The sequence below is a fragment of the Oryzias latipes genome, chromosome 7 (genome assembly GCF_053564925.1).
Source record: "Oryzias latipes strain Hd-rR chromosome 7, Olatipes_Hd-rR_3.1".
Lineage (NCBI taxonomy): Eukaryota > Metazoa > Chordata > Actinopteri > Beloniformes > Adrianichthyidae > Oryzias > Oryzias latipes.
Genome location: NC_136243.1, coordinates 15,055,179 through 15,070,519, shown reverse-complemented (window position 1 = coordinate 15,070,519; position 15,341 = coordinate 15,055,179). Strand labels below are relative to the sequence as shown.

The 15,341-nt window shown below is 42.2% G+C and overlaps 1 protein-coding gene across 2 annotated transcripts; it reads right to left on the bottom strand.

Annotated features, from left to right (window-relative positions):
- Nucleotides 1-823: 823 nt before the first annotated feature.
- Nucleotides 824-15,311, bottom strand: zgc:162200 (protein bicaudal D homolog 2). 2 transcript variants are annotated; one of them, XM_023956792.2, is made up of 10 exons: nt 14,904-15,311; nt 13,995-14,309; nt 11,635-11,847; nt 10,904-11,056; nt 9,479-9,970; nt 7,700-8,569; nt 7,113-7,292; nt 4,856-5,007; nt 3,767-4,127; nt 824-2,896 (listed from the first exon to the last, which is right to left on the bottom strand). In XM_023956792.2, exons 2-10 carry the CDS (start codon nt 14,241-14,243, stop codon nt 2,891-2,893), a joined length of 2,676 nt encoding a protein of 891 aa, XP_023812560.1. In that variant the 5' UTR covers nt 14,244-14,309; nt 14,904-15,311; the 3' UTR covers nt 824-2,890. The 2 variants fall into 2 exon arrangements, with proteins under 2 accessions (XP_023812560.1, XP_023812559.1); XM_023956791.2 differs by having other exon boundaries at nt 15,081-15,282.
- Nucleotides 15,312-15,341: the final 30 nt, after the last annotated feature.

Below are 15,341 nucleotides of genomic sequence, written 5' to 3'. Positions count from 1 at the left end.
CCAGATCTCAACCCAATAGAAAATCTTTGGAGGGAGTTTAAAATCCATGTTGCCAAGTGACAGCCCAAAAACATCACTGCTCTAGAGGAGATCTGCATGGAGGAATGGGACAAAATGCTGGCAACGGTTTGTGAAAACCTTGTGAAAACGTACCGAAAATGTTTGACTGCTGTCATTGCATAGGGTATATAAGTAAGTATTGAGTTGAACTTTCATTATTGACCAAATACTTATTTCCCACCATCATTTACAAAAAAGTCTTTAAAAATCAGATTCTGGATATTTTTTCTCAGCTCGTCTCTCATAGTTGAGGTATACCTATGATGAAAATTAAGGGCCTCTCTCATCTTTTTAAGTGGGAGATCTTGGACTTTTGGTGGCTCACTTCGGTAAATACTTATTTTGCCCCACTGTAAATCCAGGTTAAAGACCCAACTGTTCTCAGCTGCATTTGATTTGATTTGATTCAAAAATGTACTGTTACTTTAAATTTTAGTCTAAATGATCACACCTTTGTACAACTTATTTCAACGTAATCGTCTTTGTACACAAAATATGCTATACAAACTTGGTTTGCCTTTAACTCTGGAGTTGATCTTTTGCGACAGAAAATCACTCAGGACATTTGAACTACCATCACTGTTTACGTAATAAACGCAACTCTAAAGGATTCAGAAGCAAAGAAAAGCAGCTTTGTCCTTGTTGCTATGCAACAGCCAAATGTTTTTAGTAGTTCTTACCTTTGAGTATATCAAGAGTAAAATAATCAGAATTTTCTCGTCTTTTCCAGAAAACCCACTCCCATTAAAACCAACAAGCTGAGTTTGGTAGAGTGTTGGCTTTTTATTTTGTGGTTGGAGGTCGGCTTGCATACATACACCTAAAGTGTATGACTCTGAAACAAGGAACACAGAGTGTGCATGGAAGCTAGATTAATTTACATCAGATGCAGCTCACATAAATTAAGTTATCATACAACAATGAGAATTACAATTATACACATCTACACATAATGAATTCAATAGAATAAGAAGAGCATTCACATCCTTCACTGTAATGTGACATTAGAATAAAACATGTTCACCTTTCAGTCAAAACGTCAAAACAAAGGTTTATGGAACTGGTGAGCTTTAAAACTATCCCATTCTTGACTTTAATTAAAGGTCATCGTTTTTACAATAAATATAAAGGTGACCACTGGTATCCAGGAGCGCTGACAAGTCCTCATAATTTAATCTCATAAAATAATTCTGGCTAAAAAGTGACAATATTTTAACACAGTGAAACATCACAGTAATCAGTGCCAACATCGCTTAATGAGCTTCCCCAAAAGCAAATGACAAAGTATATTTAACAAAAATGACAGAAACTAAAACGTACAGTGTTGAGGAGTGATATAAAAATGTCTTAACCAAGGCACAAACAGTTAAAGAAAGAGAAGAAAAGGGTGTGGCTTCTTCAGGAAAACCAGATTAGTAAAAAGTAACATGATCCATCAAAGGGGCATTTCAAACTTTATTTATTAAGAATTATTTTAGATTGACTATTTTTTAAATATAACATGTGGCCAAGTGCTTGAGAATAAGGGATAAAGGTTTCAGAACAAAATTTTAATTTCATTCTGTCCTCAAATCACAGTCTAAAAATCCTCCCACTGCCGTTAATCCATGCAGCTGTATAAATACATCTGTGACCATTCCCATGGTTTTGCTTTGTTGTAACTGTTCAACCAGCAAAGCAAAGCCATACTTATTCAGCATCGTCATCCTTCAAAATAAAAGCAGCATCTCGGTTACATCTTGTTCTACTGGCAGTAGAATCTAAAACAGAAAAGGATACTTCCACATAGACTGGGCTCATGATGGTTTTCATATGTAGGTAATAGACACACATGTGATTTCAATGAGCTATAAACCATAGAAGCACTTAAAAAGGATCTGTTATTAACAAAAAAGGAGGGTTGAACACGTTATTGAGCGTTTTTAAAGGACAATCAAGCAAATTCAGGATTTGTGAACTCTCAACTCAAGAGGAAATGTATTTTTGTTTTGTAAGACGCTAATGTTAATGTAAATCGACCTCAGAATGGCTAAACATTTTTGCTGCCCTATAGCTTTGATTAGTCTCCTGCTCTCCCAGCCTTAGTCTGTAAAGTACTTCCTTCAAAAGGTTTCCTAAACGCTGCATCTGAATCCTCGTGGTTTCACCTGAGGTGGTGAATATATGGCTGATCTATTTCCATACAAACTGTCATGTTAAAGGGTGAAGCTTACAGGCCAGAGTCGCAGATAGAGAAACACCACAGGATAAAAAGGGGAAGGTAACTGCAGTAACTGCAGAGTAAAAGAAAGTGACAACAGCAGGTTCTACTTCTCCTGACCTATAAAAACAACGACCAGGACCATGAGAGACGACACTAAAAAATACCATGGAGATCTGACCAGGATGACAGGTTAAAAGGCAGAGTGTGAAGACGCTCGGTCTTCAGAGAACAGACCACAGCCTGAGGATAGTTAATGCTGTCCACTAGAAAGTCTGGCGCTCTGGAAAAAATACTGTTCTGGGCTCAGCACAACACAAAAAAACCAGATGACAGTTGGACACAGGAATGAGCAGCACATCCGTCTTCTTCTCCAGGGTGCATGCAGGTTTCTCCACTCCAAGGACACAGGAACAACAGGGTGGAATGACAGGCAGTTTTTTTTCTTCTTTTTTTTTGTTAAATACTTTTCAGTCCACATTTTTGAAGGGTGGAGAGGAGGATGCAGAGTCAGATCATGGATGGACAGGATGCTCCACATCAGGAGAGGAGGAGAATGGGAGTGAACACCAAGTCAGGTCCTTATGTAGAAGGGGGGGGGGGGGGGGGGGGGGTTAGGGGAGGAGTGATTCAGCGCTACAAAAACAGGGTGAGACAAAGAAAAGAAACATTTAGATCAACTCCACTTTGAAAAAAGAACAAGAAGATATGTAGAAAATCTGAGGAAAACACTTGTCTAATAAAAACAGTTACTCATCATTTACTTTCAACAAAAAAGCTATTTAAAAAACAATTGAAAGTGGGATATTTTAAGTATTCATTCAACTTCCAGGCTTTTTAGCGCCTGCGCGTTGACTTTGACTCAGAGCTTCGAATTCTGCATGCTGAGACTCGGCTTTTGCCGCTAGAAATGTTCACAAACTCTCGGTTCTGCTGCTCTGTGGTTTTATTCGATCTAAATCCAGACTCTCTATAAGTCCCCACATTCTCAGATGAGAGCGATGAACTTGCCTGTGCTCCTGAACATTTTGTGTTCCTCTGTGGAGCTACAGACGCTCTCTCACCTGTGTAACTGCATGTCGCCTGCACAGACTGAGACCAGTGGGGCACATGTTTTCTCCCAACAGAAACATCTACATGTGGTTGTCGATCATTTCCACCCCATGCTGTAAAGGTGTTAGAATATACTCGCAAAGCTTGAGAAGAGGTTAGATTAGCAGTGGAAGAGGCAGGAGCCAGACGAGTTGTGATGAAAGTGTCCTGACGGACCGGAAACAAAGCCCTGCAACCCGATTCCCCCTTTTTTGAATCCCTGCCGTTCTTTTTCCCAGCTGCCTCACCGACTGAAGAGCACATCAAGCCCCTACGTGTTGGAGAGGACTCACAAACCGAAACATTGCCGGTGCTATGGCTTCTAATAAAGGTGGCGTCTCGCGGGAGACCCCTGCCTCGACGGCCGTCTGTTTGAGAGGACGTTTCAGGAGAAATGCGAGAAGAGGTTCTTACAGGACTTGTGTGGAGACTCCGCGTGAGAGATCGCAAGTGGTGGGTGGCGGAGGCAGGAACGCTGCTGCCCAGGACGGGGCTGGCCCTCGGGCTGCTCCTCAGCGGGGTGCGAGCGGGACTGTTTCGGGGGCTCCGAGGCGCCCGGCCCGATTTATTGGCGAGCTCTTTGGCCCGGGAGCGGCGGGGACTGCTGTTCAAGCTGTGAGGAGACAGAGGGGCCTCCAGGTCCTCCAGGCGTTGAGTAAGAGCCAGTTTCTGCTGGATGGCCATGCGCAGGAGCGAATTCAGGGTCTTCTTCTCATCTTCTGCAGCTGCGAGCTGCCTCTGCATCTCATCCAGCTGAGTGACATACTGGTCACATCTGAAAGTCATCGGGCAACATGCATGAGCAGCCAGAAGCTTGTTAAAACACTCAAAAACTCATGCTTAACACAGCTTATATTCAGTTAGTATTTCATATGTAATCTTTAGTATCTGCTATAGCAATCAAATAAAAAATAGAAAATAAAAATCAATAGAAATTCCTAAAATAAAGACATTTATTGTGGTGAAGTGCACGTACTCCAGATCTCCACTAGATGGCAGTGTGAACAAACTCTTTCACAAAGCAGTCATAATTTGCCTGCTGACAGACCACAGTCCTTGACCTCTGTCTGTGCTCACATCCCCCTTAGATATTAAATGCCATCTCAAAGGTGTCACTGCTGAAGAAGACTGATGCACACTGGTCCAATGGTAACTATAAAAAAAATAAGAAAACCTAGTTTGCTTTTAATGCCTTTTTTGTCTTATCGAGCCTCTATCTAATATTTTACTCATTCTGGGAAAACTTTAACCTCTTGCTTCTTCAAACTGACCTCACCTAAGGAGACATATCTGTCCTTGTCTGCTCCTCGAGTTAGCACGAGGCAAAGCATGTGGTTTATAATCTTCACGTGAACCCTTGGATTGTCCAAAGGCATAGTTACCAAGGCAAGCTTATTAACCAGTAAAAGATGCACAAAAAGGGGGCATTACTACAGAAGTGGTGAAGCAAAAACCAAATTAAAAAAAAGGCTCATTTATCTTTCCTTAAACAGGGGCTCTTACCGGCTGGCAAACATGACCCGGAGTGAGGAGAAGGTGGCTGCGTCCTCCTTCAGCGCCTTTAGCTCGTTCCTCAACTTCATCATGGTCTCAGTCACCATGCTCTTCTCCGTCTCATACTTGGCTTTCAGATTAGACAAGGCCAACTCAGCGGTCTGTAAAGACAGAAAAACATTATAGGTCCTTTTTTTTTTTATCATGGCTTAAACAAAATCTCTCTTTTATCCCAAATACATTGAATGCAAATATGAGGGGGAAAAATCCAGACTTCTAAATGCAATAACTAGTGCTTCATTGAAGTGCATGTCACTCATCATTTTTCAGGCAGAAGCCAATTGCTTTAAACATTTTGTTAGAAAGAATGGATTTGGCCTTTTCTGCAGACACAATAGTCAGAGTTAAAGATGCTGTCCTCCCCGTGTTAATACTGTAAACATGTTACATCAGAGCCATGGATTAGGAGGTCACACTGCTACAGGAATTAGACTTGACAGTCTGTCAAATAGATCACCTTGAGAGAATTAGTGTGTGTGTGTGTGTGTGTGTGTGTGTGTGTGTGTGTGTGTGTGTGTGTGTGTGTGTGTGTAGTGTGACGGTTTGTTGTTCTTCAACCATCAGTATGAACCATTGACTGTATATGAAAACTGGATGAAGTCACCCCTCCCCCCTTGCGTTCCAAACAAGTACCCGCTGGTCCCAAGAAGCCAAAATCCCATAGACTTCTATTAAAAAATAAACTCATAACATTAGAACTAACAACTATTCTTGCTTTTCATGATATTTTATCTGTTGTGCAAGTTATTCGAGTTATTAACTGACCATTCAGATGCCTGAATAAAAAGTATGAAGTCTGACGGCGAACGCTCAAAGACAGATTCTCCCGAGCTCGCTTTCAAGTGGAAGGGGTGTGGACTTCCATCAAGCTCACTCCTGATTGGCAAGAGTGGTTGCCATAGAAACGATGAATCAGACCGACTATGACCAATCACACACAATGGAGACTGAATTGACTTTGTTTGGTTGGAGCCACAACCAATTCATTTCCCAAGTTCTCATAAGGTCAACGACATCAAATTGTTTTGACAACATTAAGACACAAACACACTCAGACTGTCACACTGTTGGATTGCAGTGCGTATGTGTGATAAAACAAGGAGGTGGAAAAGTTGCGACTGACCCATTTAATGTCGCAGTGGAGTGGTTATAAAAATAGGCTCCGCCTCCATCACAAAAACAAGTTCCTCCTGTGTCGCAGAGGCTGGCTCTGTTCAGGTTACATCAACAGTTAACTAAATATCATTCTTTTTGAATGAAAAATTGAACATATGGAAAAATTCACTGGTGGATTTTTAATCAAATAAAAGAACAACTGGAAACATGAACCTGGAAGAAAGCGAATGGATTCAGCATTTTTATAGCGACACCCAGACCTGACTAACCAGAGGATTACATTTGAGAAAAAGTGCTTTGAGCAAACCTAATTAAATGTACATTTCACTGGTGTAAAATAACTGCAATTGTAACTAAACACAATTATCCCAGCTTTTTGAGGTATTTTGATAAATTAAAAGTATTTTAGAGGCTTTTTGAAGGTTAGAGTGTTTCGTCTTTGTTGAACTCAAAACAATCAGCTAGTAGGTGACGGACCACCATCATGTTATAACCTCACTGCCACGTAACAGCTCAATAAAGCCCACTTCACTCCTCAAGAGCATGAACGGGAGGTACAAAGTGTGAAACAACACTCCTGTCTGGACTAACAAGGGAGGAATGATGCAAACATGAAGCCTGCCATCTATGAAGTGTTAAAGTACAACTGAGATTCTGTCAAATGTTATCAGAGAACAGACGAGGTCTAAACAAAAAAATACAATCATGGGAAAGATCTGGATGAGTTATAACTTTCACTTCCCAAATTTCAAGCTAAAAGAGGAAGGATTGTGTAGAAATGTCACTTTTTAATCTCATACATATTTAAAAACAGCTAGAACAGCTTAATCTTAACAATTGCAGATGACTTTTTCTTTTATGTGACACTGGTTGTAAACTTCTCAACTGAAACAGAATAACTGAATACAATATGAAGTTAGTAGGGCTCTACAACTCATAATAATAAAAGCTCAAATTGTCAGTGCGTTAAAGTGAACTAATGCAAAGTGATCGCTCTAATGTCACCAGAAGAGTTTTGAAAATGGAGGAAAAAAGTCGAACCATCTGAGGAGGTTTTAGCCAAGCTAAGGCTCTGCAGCCTGTGGCTCACCTGTTTGTTAGCCTTGAGGACAGTTCGGAGCGTGGCGATCTGTTCTTTCTTGGTGCTGAGGAGAGATTTGAGCTTTAAGACTTCCTCCAAGAGGCTTTCAGCATCCCGCTCCGTCTCGCCGCTGCTGCTGAGCCCCGAGTAAGGCATGGCACCCCGCTGACGACACAAGTCCACGGCCACCTAGGGGACAACAATCATTTTTTGTTTTAATATAATATATTCCTACTGGTTTGGAAATCTTCCCAGAGTTTGGTAATACTTAACAAACAGTTTCTGTCTTATCCGATCCTATAAACATATATTTTGCCTGTAATTTAGACAATATACATCTTACTCTAAGGAATCGTACACGTTTGACCTCTGACAGTCTAATCCATTCCAAACCAGCACATGTGCACGTGGCAAGGCAGGCGAGGGATTTGTGCAGACAAGGCTGCAGCTTACAGCCGTCTAAGCAGAGTGTTGGGTTTGGAGAAAACTTTGTAAATGCAGGAAGCTTGTCACCGTCTGGATGACAGAATGATGGTTTTGCAACGATGATTATTTTAGAAATACTGAATGAGTGTCGTGAAAGCCAGCCATCATACCCGCAGGTGTTTGATTTGGCAGCGGATGACGGCCACCAAGTTGCGAACGTTAGATGGGTCCCTGAAGTCCAGGGTGGGAGAACTGGGGCAGGTGGGGGACTCTCCACTGGCTCCAGCGCTGTCCATCTCCCCCATGAACTGCAGCGCCGCAGCCTTGGAGATGAACATGTCGTTGGCTCGGGGCTTCTTCTGGGCGGTGTGCTGTGGGTTGAAGTGGTGGGACCTCCGGGCACTGCTCGCCCTGGCACCGTCCCGGTAATAGTCCAGGGTGACCCGCTTGGGTGTCAGATTGTTGCACACGCAGATGTGGTGGTACAGGTTGGACAGCTCCTCTGAGAAAGCTAGCAGCTCTTCCTGGGCGACGCTCAAGTGCCCTTCAGAATCCGTCGCCACTTTCCGTGTGGCTCCGATCTCTTTCTCCAGCTCGCTGATTCGCTCCTGGTCCTGCTTGCTGGACTTGATGCACTGACGGATTTTGTCGGCCAGGTCCTGGGCCTCTCCCCGCCAGCGATCCTTCTCCTGCTTGTATTTCTGTTCGAGGGTGTTGTATCGAGCTCCCGCCTGAGACAGTTCATCCCTCAGCTTCAGAAGCTCCTCACTAGCCGCACGCATCCGCGCCTCCAGCACCTCCTTGCTTTTGGTGTCTACTTCATAGTCAAAGTCGGCATTTCCATCACCCCCACTTTCTTTCTCATTCTCTCCGCTCTTCTCCGCGTCCTGGGTTGGATGCTGACTACTTTGCACAGCATCCAGCTGCTGCATGAGCGAGCCGACCTTGTCTTGCTGCTGACTGAGAGCCTGTTTGGACATCATCAGCTGCATTTGTAGTTCTTCCACCTTGCTGGCCAAGCTGGATTTGTCTCGTTCAGCCTAAAAAATACAAACACACATAAAATAATCTCAGATTAGGGCTGGATGACACGGCCAAAAATAAACTCTCCAATTTTTTCACATCAAATTCGATTCCATGTCTTTTGTTCTCCCCCTTTACTTTATTTAACAAAAATTATGAATGACAGAATATTTAAAAGAAATTCTTTTATTTTAACATTTCCTTTGGAAATTGGCCTGAACACAAAGTGCAACTAAATACAATCTGTAAAAAATTTTGTAAAACAATGCAGTTTTGTGAGATACCACTAGCTGGAGCATCTTGTAAAGGGAAAACACTTTCAGATGTTGAAACAAATTCATCGCACACCTACTTTTGCTAGCAACAGCCTTCAAACAGATTTGGCAGCATGCGGTTTGTTGCTCCAAGTCTGAAGTCGCAAAACCCAAACAGTTCCATAGACATTTTTCGCCCAGCCCCATCTCAGATCGAGCGAATTTCTTTTCAAAGCAAAATTTATAGTTTTTTCCTTTTTTTTTTAAACACAAATCTTTCCCTCACTCCTTTTACACTTCGTGCATTTTTTATGAAACTTCATTCAGAGTCCAAACATCTGTTAAGTAGGAGTTTCCTAACCCAACCCCCCACCTTAAGTGCACCATAAATAATGTATCATCTTCATCAGGGGCTGGCTAAGGGCCGTTCTCACTAACCCTAGTTAACAGATTAAACTCCAAGCTATCCAGGTTTGAAAATAATATGAATGTTAGCCTAAACGGAAAAGATATCTACTCCACTCAACTCTCAACAGTTACTGAGATAGACGATAGTTTGACGTGAAGGTCATAAAGAATGGTTCAAGCTCAAGTTTCATGTATCTCACCAGCCCTGTAAGGCGTGAAGCTGTTTACCGTTAGTCAATAGTGACTGTGGTGATGAAGACCTACCTGCAGGAGCTGCTGTTTTAGCTTCTGACTGTCAGAGAAGTGCAACTCGCTCAGCAGGTCAGACACCAGCCCCGAGGCCGGAGCCCGCAGGAACTTGTCACTGTTGCGTGGAGTGGAGTAGCGGTGCACAACGCCATTGCTTTTGGATCCGCCTGAGGGCGGGGCCGACCCAGATCCAGAGCCGGGGTTATAACCACTATCCTGGTTGTCTTCTTCGCCCTCGCCACCCTGACCCTCCACATGGCTGTCATCCAGATGGTCCAAGTGGAGCTCCAGGTTCCCCACGGAGTCGAAGGGGTTCAAGGTCAAGGCGGAGAGCTCCCGGCGCAAACTGTTTTTCTGCTCCCTCTCCTCTTTCAGCGCATCCAAAGCTTCCTCCAGCTGCCTCTCTGCAATTTCCCTCAGCCTGGCTGCCTCCTCCAGCTGGCCCCGCAGGTCCTCCTGCTCCTCATTCTTTTGGGTCAGCTCGAGCTTTATCGACTCAAATTCAACCTGAAAGCATAACAGAAGGTTCAAGTCGGATCATCTTTTGATTTAATGTAAAAGCGTTCTCAGAAGTCTTAATTTTGATTATGCCGCTATTACCCAAAATCAATCAACTTGGGTCATTTTTGCTAGGAAGTAGTTTCTGCAGAGCGGCAGTAGTCCAATAGAAATTGCGTCGGAGTTGAGGGCAGGATTGTAGCAGACTGCAGCTTCTACATGTCAAGTATGAGCTTTTTTTGTGTCTGCTCCTGATTCACAACGATTTGAACAGAGAAATACTCAGAAATGCTATTTGGAGCTTTATTTTTTTTTTTCAATTTAGGTCCTCTATAATGAGAAAAATGCCACAAGATCATGTTAAAAACAGCAAAAACACAGTGGGTCCTTGAGAGCAACGACCAAGCTCAAAGCCATCAACAAACAGATGCACACAGAGACCTGGTTCAAAGGACTCATGGGAAATGGCCAATGTTTAAGAAATCCAGAAACTTTATATTGTTCTTTTACCAAAATACATTATCTAAAGAGGCCTGTTAGCCTTCATAATTCCATATGTATGTTTACTTTCCCAGTCAAAAACTGACCAATTAAAATCAAATTCTATATTTGATTGCTTTGTTTTTATAGAATGCAAACAAAAGATGACTGAAAAAGGAAACACGATTAAAGAATTACCGTCTCAGTTTCTAAGTGGAAGAACATCTGCCAGGGGTTTGTAGAAACCATTTTCAGTTTCACATCTTATGAAAAAAAGCCCTACTGCCATTCTGCTCTGCGCTTTCCAAATACTTCCAGAGCACCTCTAGACAACATTTTAGAACCAGAAAGCTACTTTTTTTTTCTTTTTTCTAAAATTAGCTTTTGCATTTATTCATTCATTTAGCATCCTACAAATGTCCAACTTGGTGATGCAGTTAATGAGGTTGGGGCATAACTGACCTGGTTTTCCTTGAGCACGGACACCTGCTTCTGCAGAGAAATGTTCTCCTCTTCCAGCTCACTGTTGTCCTGCAGCTGCCGCAGCTCCCGTACTTTGTACTCCTTTATTTCATCTCTCAGATGGCCTTTCTCTGCTTCCAGGCACTCGCACTCCTTCAGAAAAAAGGTCACCCATAACCATCAACATTTAGAAATGTAAAATTACCTGTTCAAATGTAGATCTAGGTTATTTCTTAAGGAAAGGCTGACAAAAATGACTATGGCGAGAATTCACAAGTGTATTTTTTGGGGAAATTTTTTTGAAATGGTTTATTTCAAGCAATCAAATAAGAATACACAAAAACAATACAATCATCAGTTATACATTCATACAATGACGAATCAAACTTAGGATAATTAAACATATTAATAACTATTGCTTGAAAAGGGAGTGGAAGGAAGCGAATTTATATAATCCCACCCCTGTTCTACTGTAACCATTTTATTACATGATTTATCAATATCCGGTTCCTAGCTTTTATCAGACAGAATTAAGAATCATTAAGTGTCAATAAAGCACATGAGAAAGATGAATTACTCAACTTTTATGTAAAAAATAACTTTTAGAAATCAACATGGCAAATGCGGATCAGTTTTTCAAAATATATGCAGATTATGTTACTTATAAAAGTCATTGATATGATTAAAAAAATAATACTATATCAGTAAAGTTTTGACTGAATAAATGTTACCTTCTTTAGTTGGGAGGAGAGAACCCCCAATCTTTCAATTTCTGCATGGGTGTTGCTCAGAGCGAGGCGCGTTTGTTTGAGCTCTGCCTGAACTTCCTCCAGGCGGGTTGCCATGGCAGCCTCCTTACTCGCAGTCTCCTGCAGCAGGTTTTCCTCCCGGCACTCTCCATCAGCAGCTGCGCGCTTCTGGCTGCTCACAGAATCTGCAAAAGCCTTTACACAAGCAAACAGTCATGAGTGAAAAAGAGCTGCATGTGGTTTCTACAAAAAGGGGTTGTAAACACTCTAAAATAAAAAATAAAATAAAAGGTGTTGTGTATTTTAAAAGTCACATTAAGCACTGAAAGAGGTTTTTTTATACAGAGTAGGGGAAATTTGACCCTTTAGAGGCGAGCATCTCCTGAAACCTGGTATCAGGTGGAAAGCTGAGTGAGAGGATCTTTAGGAAGAACAGTCTCTTCCAGAATGTTTCTCACTCTACATGTCAACCAGGCAGCAGCATCACACATTTTTCCTCGCTTCTAGCCACAAATCTGGCATATATTTTGCATCTGTTTCCGTTTCAAACACGCAAAAATAAATTTCTGTAAATGGTGATGTACTGAGCTCAATACTGCACACTCGGTTGTTTAAATCTGGCAAAGTACAGAGTGAGTGTTAATCTAAGAAATGAGATCTAAGCTGATATAAAATATGACGTAAAAATTGTCAATAAATAAATTACATTTATACTAGTACATTTTTATGTCTACCAGATTTTATTTTTTAAAACTATTATCTGAATTTCTGCTAAACTAAAAACGTGCCAGAATTACCTTCCGACATAAAAACCCACTCCAGTGAAAATGGTGTTTCTGTTCTGGTTTTCTCATGATGGAGGACATTTATAAAGAAAATTAACATAAAAAAATTGCATTTCTGAGTATTTCTTTCTTTAAATTGGTGTAAATCGAGAGCAGATGAAAAACTGACATAAAAAAACGTATTTGTGGCGTTGAAAATACGCTGTGCAGACCACAAGCTTCCTGCTCCGCTCCATTCTGATGCATCCAGTTGCAGACAAATAGATCCAGGTATGCCTTTGTTTTCCTCGTCTGAGCGGGTATCCGTCTTTGGTGTATTCAGACTAGGAAGACCGTTTGTTCCAGATACAATCCGCATAATTTGTTCGATCGAGTCCTGAACCTTGCGTTTGGTCTATAGTCAGACTTATTCAGACTGATCCTGGTTCCGGGCCAGGATCCGCTTGGGTGTATTCAGACTGAAAATTTGTTCCGGATTATCGGGGGAAACAAACTCTGGTTCACTTTAAGCGTACCAAATGTGTCCATTCTGAATACACCCCTAAAATTGTACAGCGGGTTAGATTCGATTGGAGTGGGTCTTTAAAAAACTTAGCTATAACACTTCAAGTCCCTACCAACCCTGTTACTCAAAAGCAGTGGCTCCCAAACTGTGCGGCGCGCGTGAGAGGAGGATCAGTTCGTTGAAATCATGCCAGACTCCACTCTGAGCATGAGGTTTACAGCATAGACACTCACTGACTTCTGGCTGGGTGTGGAGAGGGAGCATCCACTCATGGGGCAGAAGGCTGTGGTCATTCTGCTTCCATTCTACATCCTATCTTTGTAAAATAGACTTTTCTGCAGTTGCCACTTTAAAAACAGAGAACAGAGAGAACCTACAACCTTGTTCTGAAAAGATGTGCAGCACAAAGCAGTCACATTGCAGCCATTAACACATCTTTTCTTTTCTTTTTGCTCATAGGTTCAATGATATTGTTCTCACAACGTGAATGATCCTTTATTTATTTTTTTCTAGTCTCTAGCAGCAGGAATGTTTTGGTACTTTGATATGGTATTAAAGCTGAACATATTTGCCTTATTTTGTCACAGTTTTTTTTGCGGTGTGTGTGTGGGTGGGTGGGTGGGTTGGGGGGGGGGGGGGGGGGTGAGCATTTTTCCTCCTCAAAAGGGGGGAACAAGAGAAAAGGTTTAGGGACAAAAGCACAAAACTGATAAAGGTTTGACCATAGCTGTAAATGTAAAGGCAGAATTCAGAATGATTATAATGCAAATAAAGAAATTACAGTCAAATCCGTGTCACTCATCAGGCAAATACAGAAAGGCAACGCTACCTTTTATTCAAACTAAAATGAAAACAACTGTTGTTCCTTATGATGTCTTGTTTTTACAGGACAGTATTTAGACAGTCTTGCAAAAACACTAAAAAGGTTTGGTATGATATAAAATTCTCACCTAATAAATTTACTCAAGCCATTAGAGAAAATTACAAAACACTATTGACAAACTAGTACACAAACTCTGGGTATATACGCAGAATGACCTAGATGTTCCTACCTCTCTGAGCTGCTGTAGCTCCAGCTTCAAGGTTTCATGCTCTTCTTCCAGCTGACTGTGTTTCTTCTTGAGGGCAGCACTTTCCTCCAGCATTGCCAGGCCATAGCGTGCAGCCTGGAGTTTTTCTTCTGTGGCCTCTTGGAGCTCAAGAGTCAACCGCATGACCTCAGTCTCCAAGTCCCTGTTCCCCATGTCTTCCTCGTCTTCCTCCTCAACTGCAGCACCTGCTTGGTCATCAGCTTCAAGCATCTTTGCTTGCCGTTTCACAAGTCTTCCAATCTTCTGAGTTCACTCCTCCGCCTTCATTACACCAAACTGTAAATGTAAAAAGCAGACAGGGTAGTTTGATTACAGAGACATTGATGTTTGGTCATATGTCTCCATTGGACTTTAAACAAATGTATCGATTAGTAGAGGCAATGTTGCAACGGGATGCAAGACTAAAATCAAGCAGCTTCATTTTCATCTCCAAACTATGAACTCAATGTATGACGCAAGTCAGGAAACAGTCCTAGCACTAACTAGAAGGTCATCTGTTTGATTTCCTCCACGCGTATTTACAGGGTGGGGCTGATTCTCCCCCCATCCACACGTGTTTCCCCCTTGTGCCCGAAAATGGACACATTAGCCGGTTGTTTGGAATAGTCAGTGATGTAGCTACTAGTAGTATCCAGAGAGTATCTGCCATCTATCGAGCTAAGTACACAAATTAGGTGTCAAATCAACAGCGACTAAATGTACAGATACTGCCAAACCAAATATCTGATCAAGAAAACAAGCGCTAGCTCTGAGTGGGGTACACAAATCGAACATGACATCGGATAGGAAACCAGACACGATCTGACAGCTAGCATATTAGCTTACCTAAACGTTTTACGTATAGTGAATACATGCACACTACTCACTTACCAGCTATATACTTTTAAATATTACGTCGTTTATTCTCTTGGGTTGGTAATTTAGCTTAGGTTTATAGCTCGGGCATCTCCGGTTCGCAATTCAAATTCAGTCGGACAAGCTTGGGTCAAGGCAAGCTAGGTAGCTGGACTCCCACCCAGCCGTCATTCAGTCAAGCTGCGCACTCACCCTGCGCTGCTGCTGTCTCACGGATGAAGAAGCTTCCCGATTCCTGTCAAACGTCGCTCCTCCTTCAAGACAACGGCGGGCTTCTAATCGCCTCAGTAAACCAATGGTACCGGAACGGGTTAACGGCCAGCCTCCCACCCGCTTCTCCAGTTCCACAGCGGGTTCGAGTGTCAAATGCGCGCCGAAAATCTAAAGGCACAAGGGCGCCCTCTAGACGCACGACGGGGCATTGCATGCTACAATAACGACATACTCCAAATG